The sequence below is a fragment of the Lithobates pipiens genome, unplaced genomic scaffold (genome assembly GCF_037356315.1).
Source record: "Lithobates pipiens isolate NorthernLeopardFrog02 unplaced genomic scaffold, aLitPip1_a1.2 Scaffold_28, whole genome shotgun sequence".
Lineage (NCBI taxonomy): Eukaryota > Metazoa > Chordata > Amphibia > Anura > Ranidae > Lithobates > Lithobates pipiens.
This window is the reverse complement of record NW_027507789.1, coordinates 72277331-72294385: the sequence shown is the minus strand read 5'-3', so window position 1 is coordinate 72294385 and position 17055 is coordinate 72277331. Positions and strand designations below refer to the sequence as shown.

Genomic DNA, 17055 nt, shown 5'->3' with positions numbered 1-17055 from the left:
ATACATACATACATACATACATACATACATACATACATACATACATACATACATACATACATACATACATATATATATATATATATATATATATATACACACACAGGGGTTGACAAATTTGCTTGGAATCTGGGAGCCAGCTAAAAAAGTTAGGAGCCAAGTCCGTGACGGCGATCTGGACCTGTCCCTGGCCTGACATGGAGACGAGTGAGGGGAAGATGGCGCCTCCAGCCCCTCACCTGTCTCCAAGTCATTGCCCACAGCTATTAGAGGGACATTTTGTTTTATTTTTTTCAAATGACGATTTTTTTTGAAATTGCATTTTAGTGTAAATATGAGATGTGAGGTCTCTCTGACCCCCGATCTCATATATAAGAGGACCTGTCATGCTTTTTTCCATTACAAAGGATTTTTACATTCCTTGTAATAGGAATAAAAGTGACACATTTTTTTTTAAAAAGAACAGTGAAAAAAAAATAAAAATAAAAAGTTAAAATAAGAAAAAATAAATAAAAAATTTTTAAATGCGCCCTGTCCCGCCAAGCTTGCGTGCAGAAGCGAACGCATATATGAAAGCAATGTTCAAACCACACATGTGAGGTATCGCTGCGATCGGTAGAGTAAGAGCAATAATTCTAGCCCTAGACCTTCTCTGTAACTCAAAACGTGCAACCTGTAGAATTTTTTAAACGTCGCCTATGGAGATTTTAAAGGGTAAAAGTTTGTCGCCATTCCATGAGCGGGCGCAATTTTGAAGCATGACATGTTGGGTATCAATTTACTCGGCGTAACATTATCTTTCACAATATAAAAAAAAATTGGGCTAACTTTACTGTTGTCTTATTTTTTTTTTTTTATTAAATAAATTATTTTTTCCCCAAAAAAAGTGCGCTTGTAAGTACGCTGTGCAAATATGGTGTGACAGACATTATTGCAACGACCACCATTTTACTCTCTAGGGTGTTAGAATAAAAAAGAAAAAAAAAGTGTATAATATATATATATATATATATATATATATATATATATATATATATATATATATATATATATATATATATATATATATATATATACACACACACACACACACACACACACACACACACACATATATACATATATGTTCTAAGTAAATGGAAGGAGATCTGAATAATATCAAAAAGTGCAAAGTGCTACATTAAATAAAATAAACACACCACAGAGGTGATAGAATCCAAATAAATGAAAATCAAGTGAACAAAAGGTAAGTAACTAAAAACAGTCTCTTAAAAAATTACTATTTTGATAAAGTGCAGAGAAAATGCAAAAAAAAAAAAAAAAAAAAAAAAAAAATAAGTAAAACGCACTACAGAGTCAATTGAAAACCTCCACAGAAACCAGTGCGGATACCAGTACAGGTCGCACGACTGACCCCACAACCGTAAAGAAGGAACGAGCCACCACCTCAGCCTTCCTGTCCGTGGGATCCTTGAATGCATGATCGGTGAACGATCGCTGAGCGAACTGAAACACGTGTCCAGATTACACAAAAAGCCTCCCAGCGCTCTGTGATGACAAAAAAGGAAGCTGAGGGCACAGGAGCTGCTGCTAGAGCACTAAAAACGTGGTCCAGCTTCAAGAAAATGGCCACCAGTGTTCTGAATAGGGAATCACTGGGAAAATGGCTGCCTGAAGCCCAGAAGCATGCTGTCCCTTGCCCACACTGAAAATGGCCACCAACCAGCGTCATGAGAGGCAGAAAGAAAACATGTGGCAGACACAGCACTGCACCAACACCGGGGCAAACCTCACAGGCACCCTCCGGGATTAAAGCACACAGGACTCAGTCACCCCAGCACAGCCAGAACCCAGGGCACACACCACACACACCGCTCAGTACATGTACAGCCCTCTCCCTGTGAAGGGGTAAAGGAGGGGAGTTAGGGAGCCCCACCCGAATAGACCTCCCAGGGAATGCCAAGCTGCTCAACCCTGCCGAGACAGGGAGAGCTGTACTTACCAGTCCTGAAGAGCTGGGAGACATTCCATTGTAGCCAACTCCTGATCAGTACAGGAAAGTCTACTGGCCCGGCATACTGTGACGCAGACATCAGTAGCACGGTCATATGTATGCCCCGGAGCATAAAAGCTCACGACCACCTCTGGAGCTGAGGTATGTCGTGGACTGCCGAGCCGTAGCTGCGACCTGCACACGTTCGATGGCCGGACTGGGGAGACTACAAGGATAAGTGAACCAGCCTGTCACCCAGCCGGCTGTTGATAGAAGATCACAGGATCATTCATCTTGCGCAAAAGCCAAGCTTCTGCATATCAAAAAAAATAAATAAAAAAAAATAAAAAAACATGGACCTATGGGCCCACAGGGTTCCTAGGTGTATCTCCTTCACTAGGCAAAATAAAACTAAGGCTGCTAGAGCAGACTGTGGGGATTGCAGCCTAGGGACTGCCCCCTGTATTACAACTTTGCCTAGTAATCTCCAGTGATAGGGCTAACAACCCATTTTGTTACAGAGAGGAGCTGTGTCGGTCGGTGAAGAAATTTTTTATTTTCCAAATTTTCTGTCTTTTTCCGTTTATATCGCAAAAAATAAAAAAAATAAAAATCGCAGAGGCAATCAAATACCATCAAAAGAAAGCTCTATTTGCGGGAAGATAAGGATGCAAATTTCGTTTGGATACAACATTGTATGACCACGCAATTACCAGTTAAAGCAGTGCAGTGCAAAATTGTAAAAATACCTCTGGTCCTTAAGCTGACAATTGGTCTGGGGCTTAAGTGACCGGCCGGCGCACGATGATATACGTCGGCAGAATGGCACGGGCAGGCAAATTAGCGTACAGGTACATGCATTTGTAATTGCCACCCTGCCATCGCGTGCGCACCGCGCACATGTGGCGGTTGGGACCCCCGCGGACTCGATCACCGTGGGGATACCCGCGATCGTCTTACGGGGAGGCTGAACGGGGAGATGCCAGTTTTCTTTTGATCTGTTTCTGCAGTGCTTTTTGCGTACATGATTTTACTGCAATTTGTATTTTTGCATTTTTTGTGGGCAGATTAAAAAACATCCCTGACTACCCTTCTCATAGCTTACAGAGGATGAGCTGCAAAAATGGACAGACTGACAGGAGTTTGTAGGGACCTGAAATGCTGGTCACCTGATACTTGATAGTGTTGGCAGATGGCCAAATTGCAGAGGCAATATGCAGCGAAAGCCAGAGACATGAACCTATGGAACCATCCCACCCTTGGAAGAAGCCCTCGGAATACTCTGGATAAAAGAACCATTGGCCAGATTCAGCGCCTGACCAGGCTAGCCCCTAGTTCCACATGCCACTGTGAAGAAATGCCAACATCGCCTGCCAGCGCACTGAGAAGAAGAGCAGGATCCGGGGTTGCAGCCGACACCTCCGCTGTAGCCGAACAGGCTAGGATCCCCTCCCTCCTGTCTAACAATTGTGGCATGGATGTTGAGAGCGCATAAGTACCGCATGAAACTGGGTTAAAAATCATGCATGAAACATTTTCTGTGCTGGTGGATGGAAGAGGTTGGGACGAAGTTGGGAATACTGCCCCCCCTCCCCAGCTGAGCCCGGGAAAGGGGTACACCAGTGATAAACTCAGCTATGAGTTTGGTATAGACCCACACCTACCTGATGGGGTGCTACCATGCACTGAACCCCCATGCGTTGAAGGGGACTCCCATCATGCCCTGATCTAAGGAAACACAAACTAGAGAAAAAGAGAACAGACAACCAACCCATGAACAACACCACCCCTTTGTACCCGACAAGCATGAGGATGTAGGTGCAGAAATGACAAGACCAACAGCACATGAATGTGAAGCTAATGAAACCACCTTAGTGTATGCAGTAAGCGAGCCCAAGCAACCTGCAGCGCCAAGACAGGTAATTAAAAATGAACACTCAGGGCTGATGTACCCACGGACCGCTGTGGGTAGTAGTAAAAGGTGTAACGGTGCACGTGCATGTCTGACGTATACGGGTGAGAAGATTGTGGGACGACAATCAATTAAAAACAAAACCTCAGCCCATATGGATCCGTAGACGCGACAGACCCTGGATGCGAGCCCTAGCTGACAGGAATGCTATGAAAGAAAGCGAACCAGGAAAATCGCTATGAATGAAAACTACATAGGAAAATGCTACAACGGAAAAACGCTATGACAGGAATATCACTACAACAGGGAAAAAAAATAAATAAAAAATAAAAAGCTTTGACAGGAAATATTACGAATGAAAACTACACAGGACAAAGCTACGACTGGGAAAAAATAAAATAAAATAAAAAATCGCTATGAATGAAAGCTACCCAGGAAAATGCTATTGACGAAAACTACGACAGGAAAAACGCTATAACAGAAAAGCTCCAAATGAAATGCTGCACGCGAAATGCCATGACAGAAATCCTACGATCAAAGCTGCGACAGGAAAGTTGTGAACAATGGCTGGTGCTGACAGACAGAAGAAACGCTATGACAAACCCAAAAAACAAAAACAAAAAAAAAAAAAAACTTTTGCCAGGCAAAAGCCTGCAGGGTGATCAGATTGCACAGCAAATCTGTTAATCCTCTGTCAATCATGTTCACATTGGATTGATCACAGTGCCGTTTGTCTGGTGTAAGTGCTTCAATCCCATTCCCAGCTGCACGCATGAGGTTCAATGTGTTGGGTGAACTTTGCACGCTTTAAGTGTGTCCAAACGCGTTGCATTGAACTCTGTAATATATGTATTACGCTGCAACCTACTTGAAGCAGGACTTCTAATAAACCACAGCCACAATCACCCAAACATCAAAATTTAAGTGGATATATCAAGCATGAATATGGATATAGAAAATAATATGTCCCACCTGTATATTGTACCGTTTACAATGTACAATGGTAACCAAACTTGAGCAAAATATTGCTGCAAACCAGCCGGCTGGAGGGAGGAAGCTCAGCCCCCCCCAATCCGAAAGCCAGAGGACACAGGCCCTCCCCTGCAACCGACCACTGCAAATACTGGGGAAAGTGGATGGACGGACGATACACACCTCCCCCCATGCTAGCGTGAGCACTGGAGAAGCAGGCAGCGCCTTGAAAATGCCAGGCAAGAGCATGTAACGAGGGAAGGCAGTCCTCCATGTCACTGGGAAAACCGGTGACAGGACATCGCACCCCCCACCCCACGTGAGCACGTATGAGAAGAGAGGAGCTGGCAGGTGGGTGATCACCCCCCCAGCGTGAAAACCAGGAGAAGCGAACGGGCGGCCCCCTCAGGATGCCGGATCTGTCTCCTGGTGCAGAGGGAGTTCCATAAGACGCATCCATGGGGTTGTCTTCAAGGAAACCAGTGTTAAACATCAGTGGGAGCATGAGAGCGGCTTGGGAGATATCCGGAGCAGCCCTCCGTTGATGACCCCCGCCCGCACCTAGCGGAACCACGAGCACCGAGACGAGACCCCTGCAGCCTCCCCGTGCTGCTGCTCTGCTAGCCGAAGCCAGAAGTGACTTCTCGGCTGACCCGGAAATGATACGTCAAAGGATCTCATGGAGGAGGGATATATAGCCCTCAGACTCCTCCTACCAATTCAGGACTGCAGCCAGCCTTCTAACTTAATGTCTAGGAGAAAACAGCAAAAGCATAGATGAACAAACTTTTACTGAATGCAATACAAACACCACAGGCCCCAATGGCTATCATCCATAGCATTAGGAGAGGCACATACCTCGAGGGTTACACGAACTGGATGCAGTCGCTGGATATGCTTGAGCGGGTGCTCCATCTGTAGGGATGTCCTCAGTGTTCCACAGAAAAATCTCCCAATGCCAAGGGGGACACTATAATGAAGTGCCGAACGGGCAATAAAGCACCGCTAAGCCAAAAACCTGCACTGTACTCTAGGCAGTGCTATCAGCAGCGGTTCCCCAGTCAGCACATCCTAACATGGACAGCCCAGAAAAGGAAACTCGGACTCTGGAAGTACATCACGCCACTTACGGTACCATCTTGTCCCATCACCGGAAGTGCGCCATCCAATGCCATTGTGCTACACCTGATGCAGAGAGCAGAATTTTAGGATTCAGCTCTCCCCCCTTACCTAGGTCCACCATGGCAGGACGCACTCCAGGACTGAAAGACACTGGGATGTGGAAGTTGCCTCTTAAAATAATAAGGCAAGTAATCCACCAAACACAAATGGGAACCCTTTATTCAAAGAAAAGAAAATACAGCAGACATAGCCCCAACCAGTCCGAGTATTTAACCAAAAAGGGGGATCCGCCTAATATGGTCGTGTCCTAAAATACAAGGCCTCTGGGCGCAAGTTGTCACCTTTCTACATGATCACATGGGCTCTCCGGTCACATTGGACCCAAAACAATGCTTACTTGGGGTGCTTCCAGATACCACAGACAAATACACAAAGACTTTCCTGCATGAGACATTGTTCTTGGTGCGGAAGGTTATTGCCCGGAATTGGATGCGTCCCATACCCCCTAGGCTGGTGGAGTGGAAGGCAGAGGTCAATAATAATTTACCTTATAAAAAGGTTATGTATATTAACAGAGAATGCCCGACCAAGTATAACAAAATATGGGATCGTTGGTTACGAGACCCCGACACCTGCACGTAAGGAACCTTGAATCTAGGTTGCCAGATGAGTAGTTTTCCCCTCACTAGGAGTGTAGCCAGAGGTCGGAAGACTCATACGGTTGGCACCGGTTATCGCCCTTTAGCCGTTCTTGTCCTCTTCTACAAACATTGTTACTCGAGACTTCGGTTTTGACTCTTTACTCACTGTACACCCTTCTGATATCAGTGACACGTTGGATATATGTATGCGCGTCTTGCCTGTTTTCCCCTATGTATGTGTGTATGCATGCATGCATGTATATATATATTTTTTTTTTTTGGTTAAAGGGAAGAATGGGAGGGAGAAAAAAATAAAAATTAAAAAGTAAATATAAAGATACTTGAGAGATGTACCTATAAGCCAGGGGTTGACAAATTTGCTTGGAATCTAGGAGCCAGCTAAAAAAGTTAGGAGCCAGGTCCGTGACGGCGATCTGGACCTGTCCCTGGCCTGACATGGAGACGAGTGAGGGGAAGATAGCCCCCCAGCCCCCCACCTGTCTCCAAGTCATTGCCCATAGCTCTTAGAGGGACATTTTATTTTTTTTATTTTTTTCAAATGACAAAAAAAATTGTAAATTGCATTTTAGTGTAAATATGAGATGTGAGGTCTCTCTGACCCCAGATCTCATATACAAGAGAACCTGTCATGCTTTTTTCTATTACAAGGGATTTTTACATTCCTTGTAATAGGAATAAAAGTGACACAGAAAAAAATAAAAATAAAAATTAAAATAATAATAAGAAAAAATATTTTAAACGCGCCCTGTCCCGCCAAGCTTGCGTGCAGAAGCAAACGCATATATGAAAGCGGTATTCAAACCACACATGTGAGGTATCGCTGCAATCGGTAGAGTGAGAGCAATAATTCTAGCCCCAGACCTCCTCTAACTTAAAAAGTGCAACCTGTAGAATTTTTTAAACAACGCCTATGGAGATTTTAAAGGGTAAAAGTTTGTCACCATTCCATGAGCGGGCGCAATTTTGAAGCATGACATGTTGGGTATCGATTTACTCGACGTAACATTACCTTTCACAATATAAAAAAAAAATTGGCTAACTTTACTGTTGTCTTATTTATTAAATACATTTTCCCCAAAAAAGTGCGCTTGTAAGTCCGCTGTGCAAATACGATGTGACAGACAGTATTGCAACGACCATCATTTTATTCTCTAGGGTGTTAGAATAAAATAGATATATAATGTTTAGGGGTTCTGAGTAAAGGGAAGGAAGATAGGCTGGCAGGCAGGGGGAATTAGCATTGCATCCATTAGCATTGCTGGTTGTAATTCCAACGGCCACCACAAGAGGGTGCCAGATTCCAGAAGGAACCATAGGATCGTAGAAGGCCTCAAAGCCGGGGGCTCAATTACCGGCCGCGGAGACAGCATACCCCCAGCTGTGCTGCCCCAGGTGCCAGGTCGCTAATTCTAGTCGCAAATGTGACCTGGCGCCCGGGTTTTGTCGAGCCCTGCTATAAGCTGTTGTACCCTACCTTGCGATTGTACTTATTGTACTCTTGGTGCCTGTACATCTTGTAATTTTTCTTTTTGTTTGTTATACCTCAATTAAAACTTTTGTAAAGGGAAAAAAAAAAAAAATAAAAAAAAAAAGGGGGATCCACCAACCAGTTACCAGTCCTACATAAAAAAAAAAAAAAAAATAATAATAATAATAATAATAATAATAATAATAATAATAATAATAATAATGTTTCGGTGTGTACTCCTGGAGGGTCTGGAAACACAAAACTACTGAGGGTCAGATGAAGGGGAGGGTCTATTAAATCATGTCCTATTTGTGTTTCCTGTTGGGGGCAGAGCCAATCATCTCTCCAAGTAGCTGTCCTGGAGGATGAAGGGGGAAACTGATTCAAATCAAGTGATTGCTGAAATAGGGTCACAGAAGTGTAGAACGAAGTGCACTCCTGTGATCCCCATAAGTATGGCCAAAAGAGCTTTGGTCCTACTACTTTAAAGAGGAAGTAAACCCTTCCAAACAACTTGGACCTATAGGTAAGCCTAGATTAAGGCTTACCTGTAGGTCCAAGCAATATCTCCTAAACCTATATGGTTTAGGAGATATTTGCCCGAAAATGGGCACCGCTGTCTACGGCGCATGCGCCGTAGACAGCGGCGCGCAGGCGCACTAAATGCGGCAAATCCAAGAATGGATTTGCCTAATTTGTCGACTCCCGTGCGCATGCGCGGGAGTGACGTCATCGCGGCTTCGCCGTATGGCAGCGGCGGAGCTGCGAGACGCGACTCCCGTGCGCATGCGCGGGAGTGACGTCATCGCGGCTGCGCCGCTGTGATTCGTCGGAGCTGTGAGACGCCACCAGCAACATGGATGCGGCGGACTACAGGGGACAGCGGCGACTTCGCTGGCTCCTGTGTCAGGTAAGTGACACATAATGAGCTACTATGCGATGCATAGTAGTCCATTATGCTTTACCTTTGCAGGGAAAAAAAAGAGGAAGTAAACCCATCAGGGTTTACTTCCTCTTTAACCACTTGAGCTCCGGAAGTTTTTACCCCATTCATGACCAAGCCATGTCTTGCTATTCAGCACTGTGCTACTTTAACTACTTTAACTGGTAATTGCGCGGTCATGCAAACTTGTAACCCCCCCCCCCCCCGATATTTTCTACTTTGTGCTATAAAACACCTAGGTCCACTTTGTGCTATAAAACATAATAAAAAAAAGTGTATATTAACTAGTTTGTGTGAAAGTTATAGCATCTACAAACTATGGTATAGATACTGGAATTTACATTTATTTTTGCTATATTAGTAATGGCAAAGGTCAATATAGTGGGATTACCATAGTGCAGTGGACAACCTGACACTGAACTTTTGGGGTTTATTCACTGAAGCGCAAAATCAGGTTCACTTCTGCATAGAAACTGTGCAAGTTCACCTCACAGATTTTTCTGTAAAGATGAACTTACGATTTCATTGAACAAGCTGAGGTTAGAAGCCGGACAGTTCCTATGCAGAAGTGAGCCTGATTTTGCGCTCTTCAGCTTTAGTAAATAAACCCCACAGTGGGAACTGCCACTGACATCTCTGTGACACCAATACAGTGATCAGTGCTAATACTGTCACTGTACTAATGACACTGGCTGGGAAGGGGTTAACTGTGTGCCTAACAAGTGTTAAAGTGGTTGTAAACCCTTACAAACCGCTTTGACTTCGCTGGCTCCTGTGTCAGGTAAGTGACACATAATGGGCTACTATGCGTTGCATAGTAGCCCATTATGCTTTAAAGAGGGATTCCACCCAAAAAAAAAAAAAAAAAAATATTAAAAGCCAGCAGCTATAAATACTACAGCTGCTGACTTTTAATAAATGGACACTCACCTGTCCCGGGTTCCAGCGATGCCGGCAGCCGAGGCCGATCAATCGCTCGGCCCTCGGCTGCTGCCGCCACCATTCTAGGTGAGGGAATCAGGAAGTGAAACGAATCGGCTTCACTTCTCGGTTCCCTACTGCTCATGCCGCGCCGCGCAATAGGAAATCTCCGCACTGTCACTGGGACCCGTGTGTGTCCCAGCAGACAGCGCGGCAGGGCAGGAAATGGCGTAGACTCCCACGGGAGTCTATGCCCGGAAGTGGGTGAAAATACCTGTCTTTGACAGGTATCTCCACCCCCCTCCCCCCTGAAAGGTGTCAATTGTGACACCGGAGGGGGGGAGGGATCCGATCAGCGAAGGTTCCACTTTAGGGTGGAATACCGCTTTAACTTTGCAGGGAGGCAAAGAAGAAGTAAACCCATCAGGGTTTACTTCCTCTTTAATATGTGTACTGTTTTTACTAAGCAGGGATAAGGGGAAAAACAAAAAAAAACAAACACACATTGCTGCTATCTGTAGAAAGCCCAGTGTTTACCAACACCAGGCTCTCTTCGGTCCCAATGATCGGCTTGTGCTGCAGCAAATGGCAGCTCAAGCCTCTGGGTGCACATGTACAAGCAGACCCGGAAGAAAGCCACAATGTGCAGGTACATAATTGTGCCTGTAAGAGCCGACCTGCTGCAGTAAATGTACTGCGGCATGTCAGCAAGCATTTCAAAATCCGCAGGCAGCCAGGGAGCGTTTTTTTTTTTTTTTTAAATGACAGAAGAAACCCTAGTTGCCTTTCCTGTCATATGGTTTTCCCTTGCTGTCAGTGATAGACTGTAGACTGAACTGCACATGCGCAGCTCTGAGTACATTAATGGCACCTGCTCTGTGCAGTGAAAGGACGTCATCGCAGTCCAGCCATTCAAGGAGCTTAAAAAGGTAAATGTTTTTTTTTGTTTTTTTAACAGTTAAATTTTATTAAAGAAATAGCCAGTTACAATACATCATAACAGAGCATAATGATCACAGATGCAACTGCCTGAGTGAACAATAGGGTAGCAACAGCGTTACAGCCTCATACTATTAGGCATCTTGGTTGCGTATAAGCGGATTGACAAAGATCCCATTAAGCTAGGGAGCCCCTCCAAATATAGAAAAAAAAAAAAAAAACTCTTAATAAAAAGGATAGGTACATTGCCATTCCTAGTGCATCAATAGGACCTAAACATAAACAATAAAGTATTGTAAAAGCCTGTCCCGATATATCTGCATTGTAACTTTATGCCAATCAGGCTACACCCTACTACTTATAATCCAAGAGCCAAATGTGGCAAAAGATAGAAAAGAGGTGACAGCCTGTCTCAAGGCTGGCACCTTGGAAAAAGAAAAAGAAAGAAAGGGGAAAGATGCGGTTGTCCCTAAGGAAGAAAACGGGCATTGTCAGCCCAGATACTCAGCGACACCTCCTCCTCAGGCTCGTGTCAGGGAGGCATATGCAGAGGAGTAAATAAACACGACCCAAGGTCGCCAGGTAACCATGTAAAAAGGTAAATGTTTTTTCACCTTAATGCATTAAGGTGAAAAAGCATCTGACAATCCCGGCGCCCCCATTCCCCCCGTTTTACTTACCTCACCCCTCGAAAGTCCCGCGCTCGTCCCCCGACGTCCTTTCCACCGTTCAGCCTGGCCGCTGATTGGCTGGAGTGGATGTGTCAATCACACCCACTGACGCGGAGCGCCGGGCCATGTGATACAGTGAGCGGCTATAGCCGGCGGCTGTATCACGGGAGCGCGCCCGCAGATGCTTCTCACCATGTGAGGGAGCTCGCATGAACGTGAGAAGCACCTGCAGGAGGAAGCTGAGACAGCTGCCAAGGGACCCCAGAAGAGCAGGTTCGGGGCCACTCTGTGCAAAACGAGCTGCACAGTGGAGGTAAGTATAACATGTTTGTTACTTAAAAAAATAAAAAAATAAAAAAAATAAAAAATTCACTTTACAATCCCTTTAAGGCTGGTTCACACCTATGCGGGTTGCAGTTTGCATATTCCAGGTGCCGTATATACTCGAGTATAAGCCGAGATTTTCAGCCCCTTTTTTTAGGCTGAAAGTGCCCCCCTCGGCTTATACTCGAGTCACCGCCGTCTGCCTACCCGATCAGCGTGTCGTGCAGACAGACGGCGGCCATTCCACTATTCAAAATCCGCGCCTCCCTGTCTGTGATAGGCGGAACACTCAATTTCCCAGCAGTCAGTGGTCCGCCTATCACGGACATCCGCTCATCCTCATACTACGGACGAGGATGAGAGGATGTCCGTGATAGGCAGACCACTGACTGCTGGGAAATTGAGTGTTCCGCCTATCACAGACGGAGGCGCGGCTTTTGAACAGTGGAATGGCCGCCGTCTGTCACAGACGAGGATGAGAGGTGCGGCTTTTGAATCCTGGCATGGCCGCCGTATGTTTTTTTATACATGCAGATCGGTGCAAAATGGGACACAGAGGCTGCAGAAGGACAAAGAGGCTGCAGAAGGACAAAGAGGCTGCAGAAGGACAAAGAGGCTGCAGAAGGACAAAGAGGCTGCAGATTGGCACACGGAGGCATGCACAGGACACAGGGATGGACACAGGGATGGACACAGGGATGGACACAGGGATGGACACAGGGATGGACACAGGGATGGACACAGGGATGGACACAGGGATGGACACAGGGATGGACACAGGGATGGACACAGGGATGGACACAGGGATGGACACAGGGATGGACACAGGGATGGACACAGGGATGGACACAGCTGCAGATGGGCATTGTTGACCCTCTTTTCCACTCTTTTAAGCTGTAACAGTAGCTGCTGCATGTCTCACCCTCGGCTTATACACGAGTCAATAAGTTTTCCCAGTTTTTTTGTGGTAAATTAGGGGCCTCGGCTTATATTCGAGTCAACCTATACTCGAGTATATACGGTACATTTAGAATTTTTGATCTATTGAAGTCTGTGGAACCAAAAAACCAGAAAAAAAATTCCCTGGCCTTTTCTATAAAATGCATAAATGTGAACAGGATCCATAATAATGGACTGTAGTGTGTTTCTGCAAAACTGAAAACGCACAAAAAAAATAAAAAAAAAAAATGCATAGGTGTGAACCAGAGCAAATCCAGAAGCAAGAGTGAGAAAAGGTGGGAAAGCACCCGAGCAATGACAGTGCAATGCTTCCTTTGACAGGTAAATGTCATAGTGTGCTTGTATGTGATGCATAGCAGCACAATGTGACACAAACCTACAGGGGTCCATTTAAAAACACGATAGGTGTGACTGGGGCCTAAAGGCAGCTCATTTTTGCAGTAGCCAGCTCACACAATATAAGCAACAGAGCCCCTTTTTAACCTCTTTCTGACCGGCGCACACAGATGTACGTCGGTAGAATGGCACGGACAGGCAAATGGGTGCACAGGTATGTCCCTTTTAAATTTGCTGATGGCCCTCTGTGAGTCAGATTGCAGGTCCCACAGACTCGATCGCCGCGGGGATACCCGCGATCGTCTCATGGGGAGGGGGGGGGAGAACGGGGAGATGCTAAAGTAAAACAAGCATCTGTGATTGGAGCAGAGATCAGTGATGTGTAAAACACAGCCACGCCCCCCACAATTAGCAACATGCCCCTAGGACACACTTAACCCCTACACTGCCACCCCCTGGTTAACCCCACTGCCAGTGTCATTTACACAGGAATCAGTGCATTTGTATAACATTGATTGCTGTATAAAATGACAATGGCCCCAAAAATGTGTCAAAAATGTCCGATGTGTCCGCCAAAAATATATAATAAATTTTATAAAAATTGCCATAAAACTATCCCCTATTTTGTAAACACTATAACTTTTGCGCGAACCAATCGCTTATTGCTTTTTTTTTTTTTTTTTTTTTTTTATCAAAAATATGTAGAAGAATCAGCCTAAACCGAGGGAAAAAAATAAATGTTTTCATACATTTTTGGGGGATATTTATTATAGTAAAAAATTTGTTTTTTTTTTTCAAAATGTACGCTTTTTTTGTTTATAGCGCAAAAAATAAAAAATTGCAGGGGTGATCAAATACCACCAAAAGAAAGCTCTATTTGTGGGGAAAAAAAGGAAGTGAATTTTGTTTGGGAGCCACGTCGCATGACTGCGCAATTGTCAGTTAAAGCAACGCAGTGCCGAACGGCAAAAAGTGGTCTGGTCATTGGCCTGCAAAATGGTCCAGTCTAAAGGTGGTTAAACCGCACCAAAACGCATGGTACTTTACGTTAGCAAGATGTGTGGGGGTGCCATTATGGAGCATGCACAGGATGTGCCAATGCGCTCTGCCTGACTGTGATTTACACAACTTTCTGCACGTCGCACATAGGGCATCCTATTCACTCGAGGTCCTGTCCAGATCTCACGTAACAAAACCTTTTTTCTTTATTTAAGCCCAATTTGCACGGGTTTCCATGGGTCACATACGGCAGTTCATTCACCTCAATGGGCTGCCATATGCACGTTTGTCTCCTGCTCCTTTTTCCCCTTAATGAGATTCGCTTGACTTTTAAAAGGCGCAAATTTATCGCGTGGCAAAACTGCACTGCATTTGGGGTGCCCTTACATGATACCCAAACATGTTGGAATTGCAGCGATTTTACACTTCCAGGTGTGAATGGAGCCTGCATGAGTTACCGGTCTATTGTGCGGGAAAAAAAAAAAAAAAAAGCGCAACAAGCTTTCCACAAATTCTTTTTTTTTTTATGCACATTTGGGCAAAAATGACGTTTTGGGTGCCAATAACAATAATTGCCACCCAAACGCGCATGGCGCATTTTGCCACAACTTGGTTGCTATTTAGAAACGTGCCAATTCTTTCCACGATTCCAAATCGCTAGGTGTGAATGCGGTCCGAGTGCGATGCACGGACTGCCTGCGTCTCTGCACCTGTACAAGGTGTGCATGGAGCCCAAGTATATCTATGTATTATACATGTAGCACAGGTATTGTAAATATAGATGAATTGTAGGGAGGTCTCGTGTGTACTTACCGTGTGGTTGACCCCCCACATGAGCACACTGAGGAGGGGCTCGCTAGCTCGGAAGAGCTTGACTTTTTGACAGACGAAATGTTTTTTCTTCGTTTTGGTTTTGCTGGCGCTGCCCGCGGCGGTGCTGCTGCAGTTGGAGGCCATGGTGCAGGCGGAGGGATCCGGAGACTCCCGGCTGGTGGTGCAGGCCTCTCCGCCACCCTCCTCCTTGGCACGGATCTAGAGGCCGGGAACCCCTCTTCGGAACATTGGCCCCTGCTAACAAGAGCTCATGGCCCCCACTCCGGTCCAGCCGGTGTAATCCCTGGTGATGTCAGTGCAGTGTGCCGCCAGTCAGCCGTGAGCAATGGCCGCGCTCCATACAATTCCCGACAAGACGTTTTCTTTAGACGTGTCCACCACCTTCACCCCCTTGTCGGCTTTTTCTGCAAGTCTGCGCCTGCAGGCAACTGTACAGCCGGGTCCAGTCCTCTTTCCGGACAAGATGGCCGCCACTGGTGGGCGGGCCTACCCGCCCGTGGTATGTGAAGTGAGGGAGGGAGGGAGTGGCGCTACATCCTCCGCACATGGAACAGACCTTTCACAGGGAGCACACATCCTACATAGGCCTGCTCAGCCTCATTGTTACAATATGCTTTATGCATCTCAATAAAGCGTTCCATGTTGAGTAGCAAGGAAAGGGAGGATTGATAACAGCCCAGAAAAAGACTGACCTACTAGGCCCCATTCAGACCTCAGTGTTTTGTAGCCTTAGCCCTGGTTCACACTTATGTGAGAAACAGCAAATCCTGTGCATTTCCCGCACCACATTGCAATCGCATGGCATCTATGCAATCTGCCGCGGGCGTCGATGTTATCCCAAACCGGAGTGCCACCCAAAAGTGGAAGCTCTGCTTATCTGCTTCCTCCCCCCCAGGTGCCACATTTGGCACCTTTCTGGGGAGGGAGCGGATACCTGTCAAAAACAGTGTAAGGGCACCACGGCAACCTACAACATTTACAGCTCCTCTTCCTTCCCCCTGCTGCCTTCTGGGAGATACACACAAGTCCTAGGAGACAGCAGGGACCATTCATAAAGTGCAACGTGACTCGGAAATGCTCAGTAGGAAACCTAGTGGTTAACCCCTTCACTGCCAGTGTCATTTACACAGCAATCAGTACATTTGTATAGCAATGATTGCTGTATAAATGACAATGGTCCCAAATATGTGTCAAAAATGTCCGATGTGTCCGCCATAATGTTGCAGTGACAATAAAAATCACTAATCACCGCCATTACTAGTAAAACAAAAAAAACTATAAAATGCATTTCCTGGAGAAAATGCGTGGGAATGCTGAATAGCATCAAAACTGCCCCATCATATTGCCCCCATCAAAACTGCCCATTGTATTCCTCTATTATAAATCAGTACATTTCTCCTCCACTGCCCATGACTGTGTATAAGAAGCTTTGGTAACCATGGAAACAAAACAGACAACAAAAGCCTGGATGCCCTAAATTTAATGACATTTTGTGGAATGATCACTAAACTTAAACAGCTTTTTCACAAAAACTGTAAAAGATATCAAAATGAATAGCTGAATATTTTGTGAACATTTTAAAGTTTGTTTGGCGTCTGTAGGTGAAAGTATGAAGGAGCTGAAACTTTTGGTAGCGGAAGAAGATTTAGGGACACCTACTACATCCTCCTGAACTGTAAAATGTGTGTATTGGGGAAACCCCATAAAATAGGACTTTCAATGATGTAGGGCTGACACTGAAGAGAGCACACAATATTGGATAAAAATAATTTATGGAATAGAAATTGTAAAATCACATACAAAGATAATCATATCTCATGATATAATGAATAGCTTAGCATGATATACCAATAGTGATACGTGTTCCACATGCTTGAAGACAGTTCATATAAGTAGAGTCAGCCAATGAGTTTTGCAACGATATATCCCTGCTTCTTCAGGGAATTTCAAATTTTATCTAATTATCATTAAATTGAAAGAGATAACATTATTATTATGT

General features: G+C 45.2%; 1 protein-coding gene across 4 annotated transcripts in view; it reads right to left on the bottom strand.

The window, feature by feature from the left end:
- Positions 1-15543, bottom strand: part of PIP4K2B (phosphatidylinositol-5-phosphate 4-kinase type 2 beta) — a 371685-nt gene extending 356142 nt beyond the window's left edge. For 3 of the 4 annotated variants that reach the window (XR_013263536.1, XR_013263535.1, XM_077459404.1), the window contains exon 1: positions 15036-15543. Coding sequence is in view for 2 of the 4 variants with exons in the window: in XM_077459404.1 (XP_077315530.1) it covers positions 15036-15179 (144 nt within the window). In the remaining 2 variants the exon portion in view is untranslated. The remainder of the gene's footprint in view (positions 1-15035) is intronic. The other variant, XM_077459403.1, reaches the window with a different exon arrangement.
- Positions 15544-17055: the final 1512 nt, after the last annotated feature.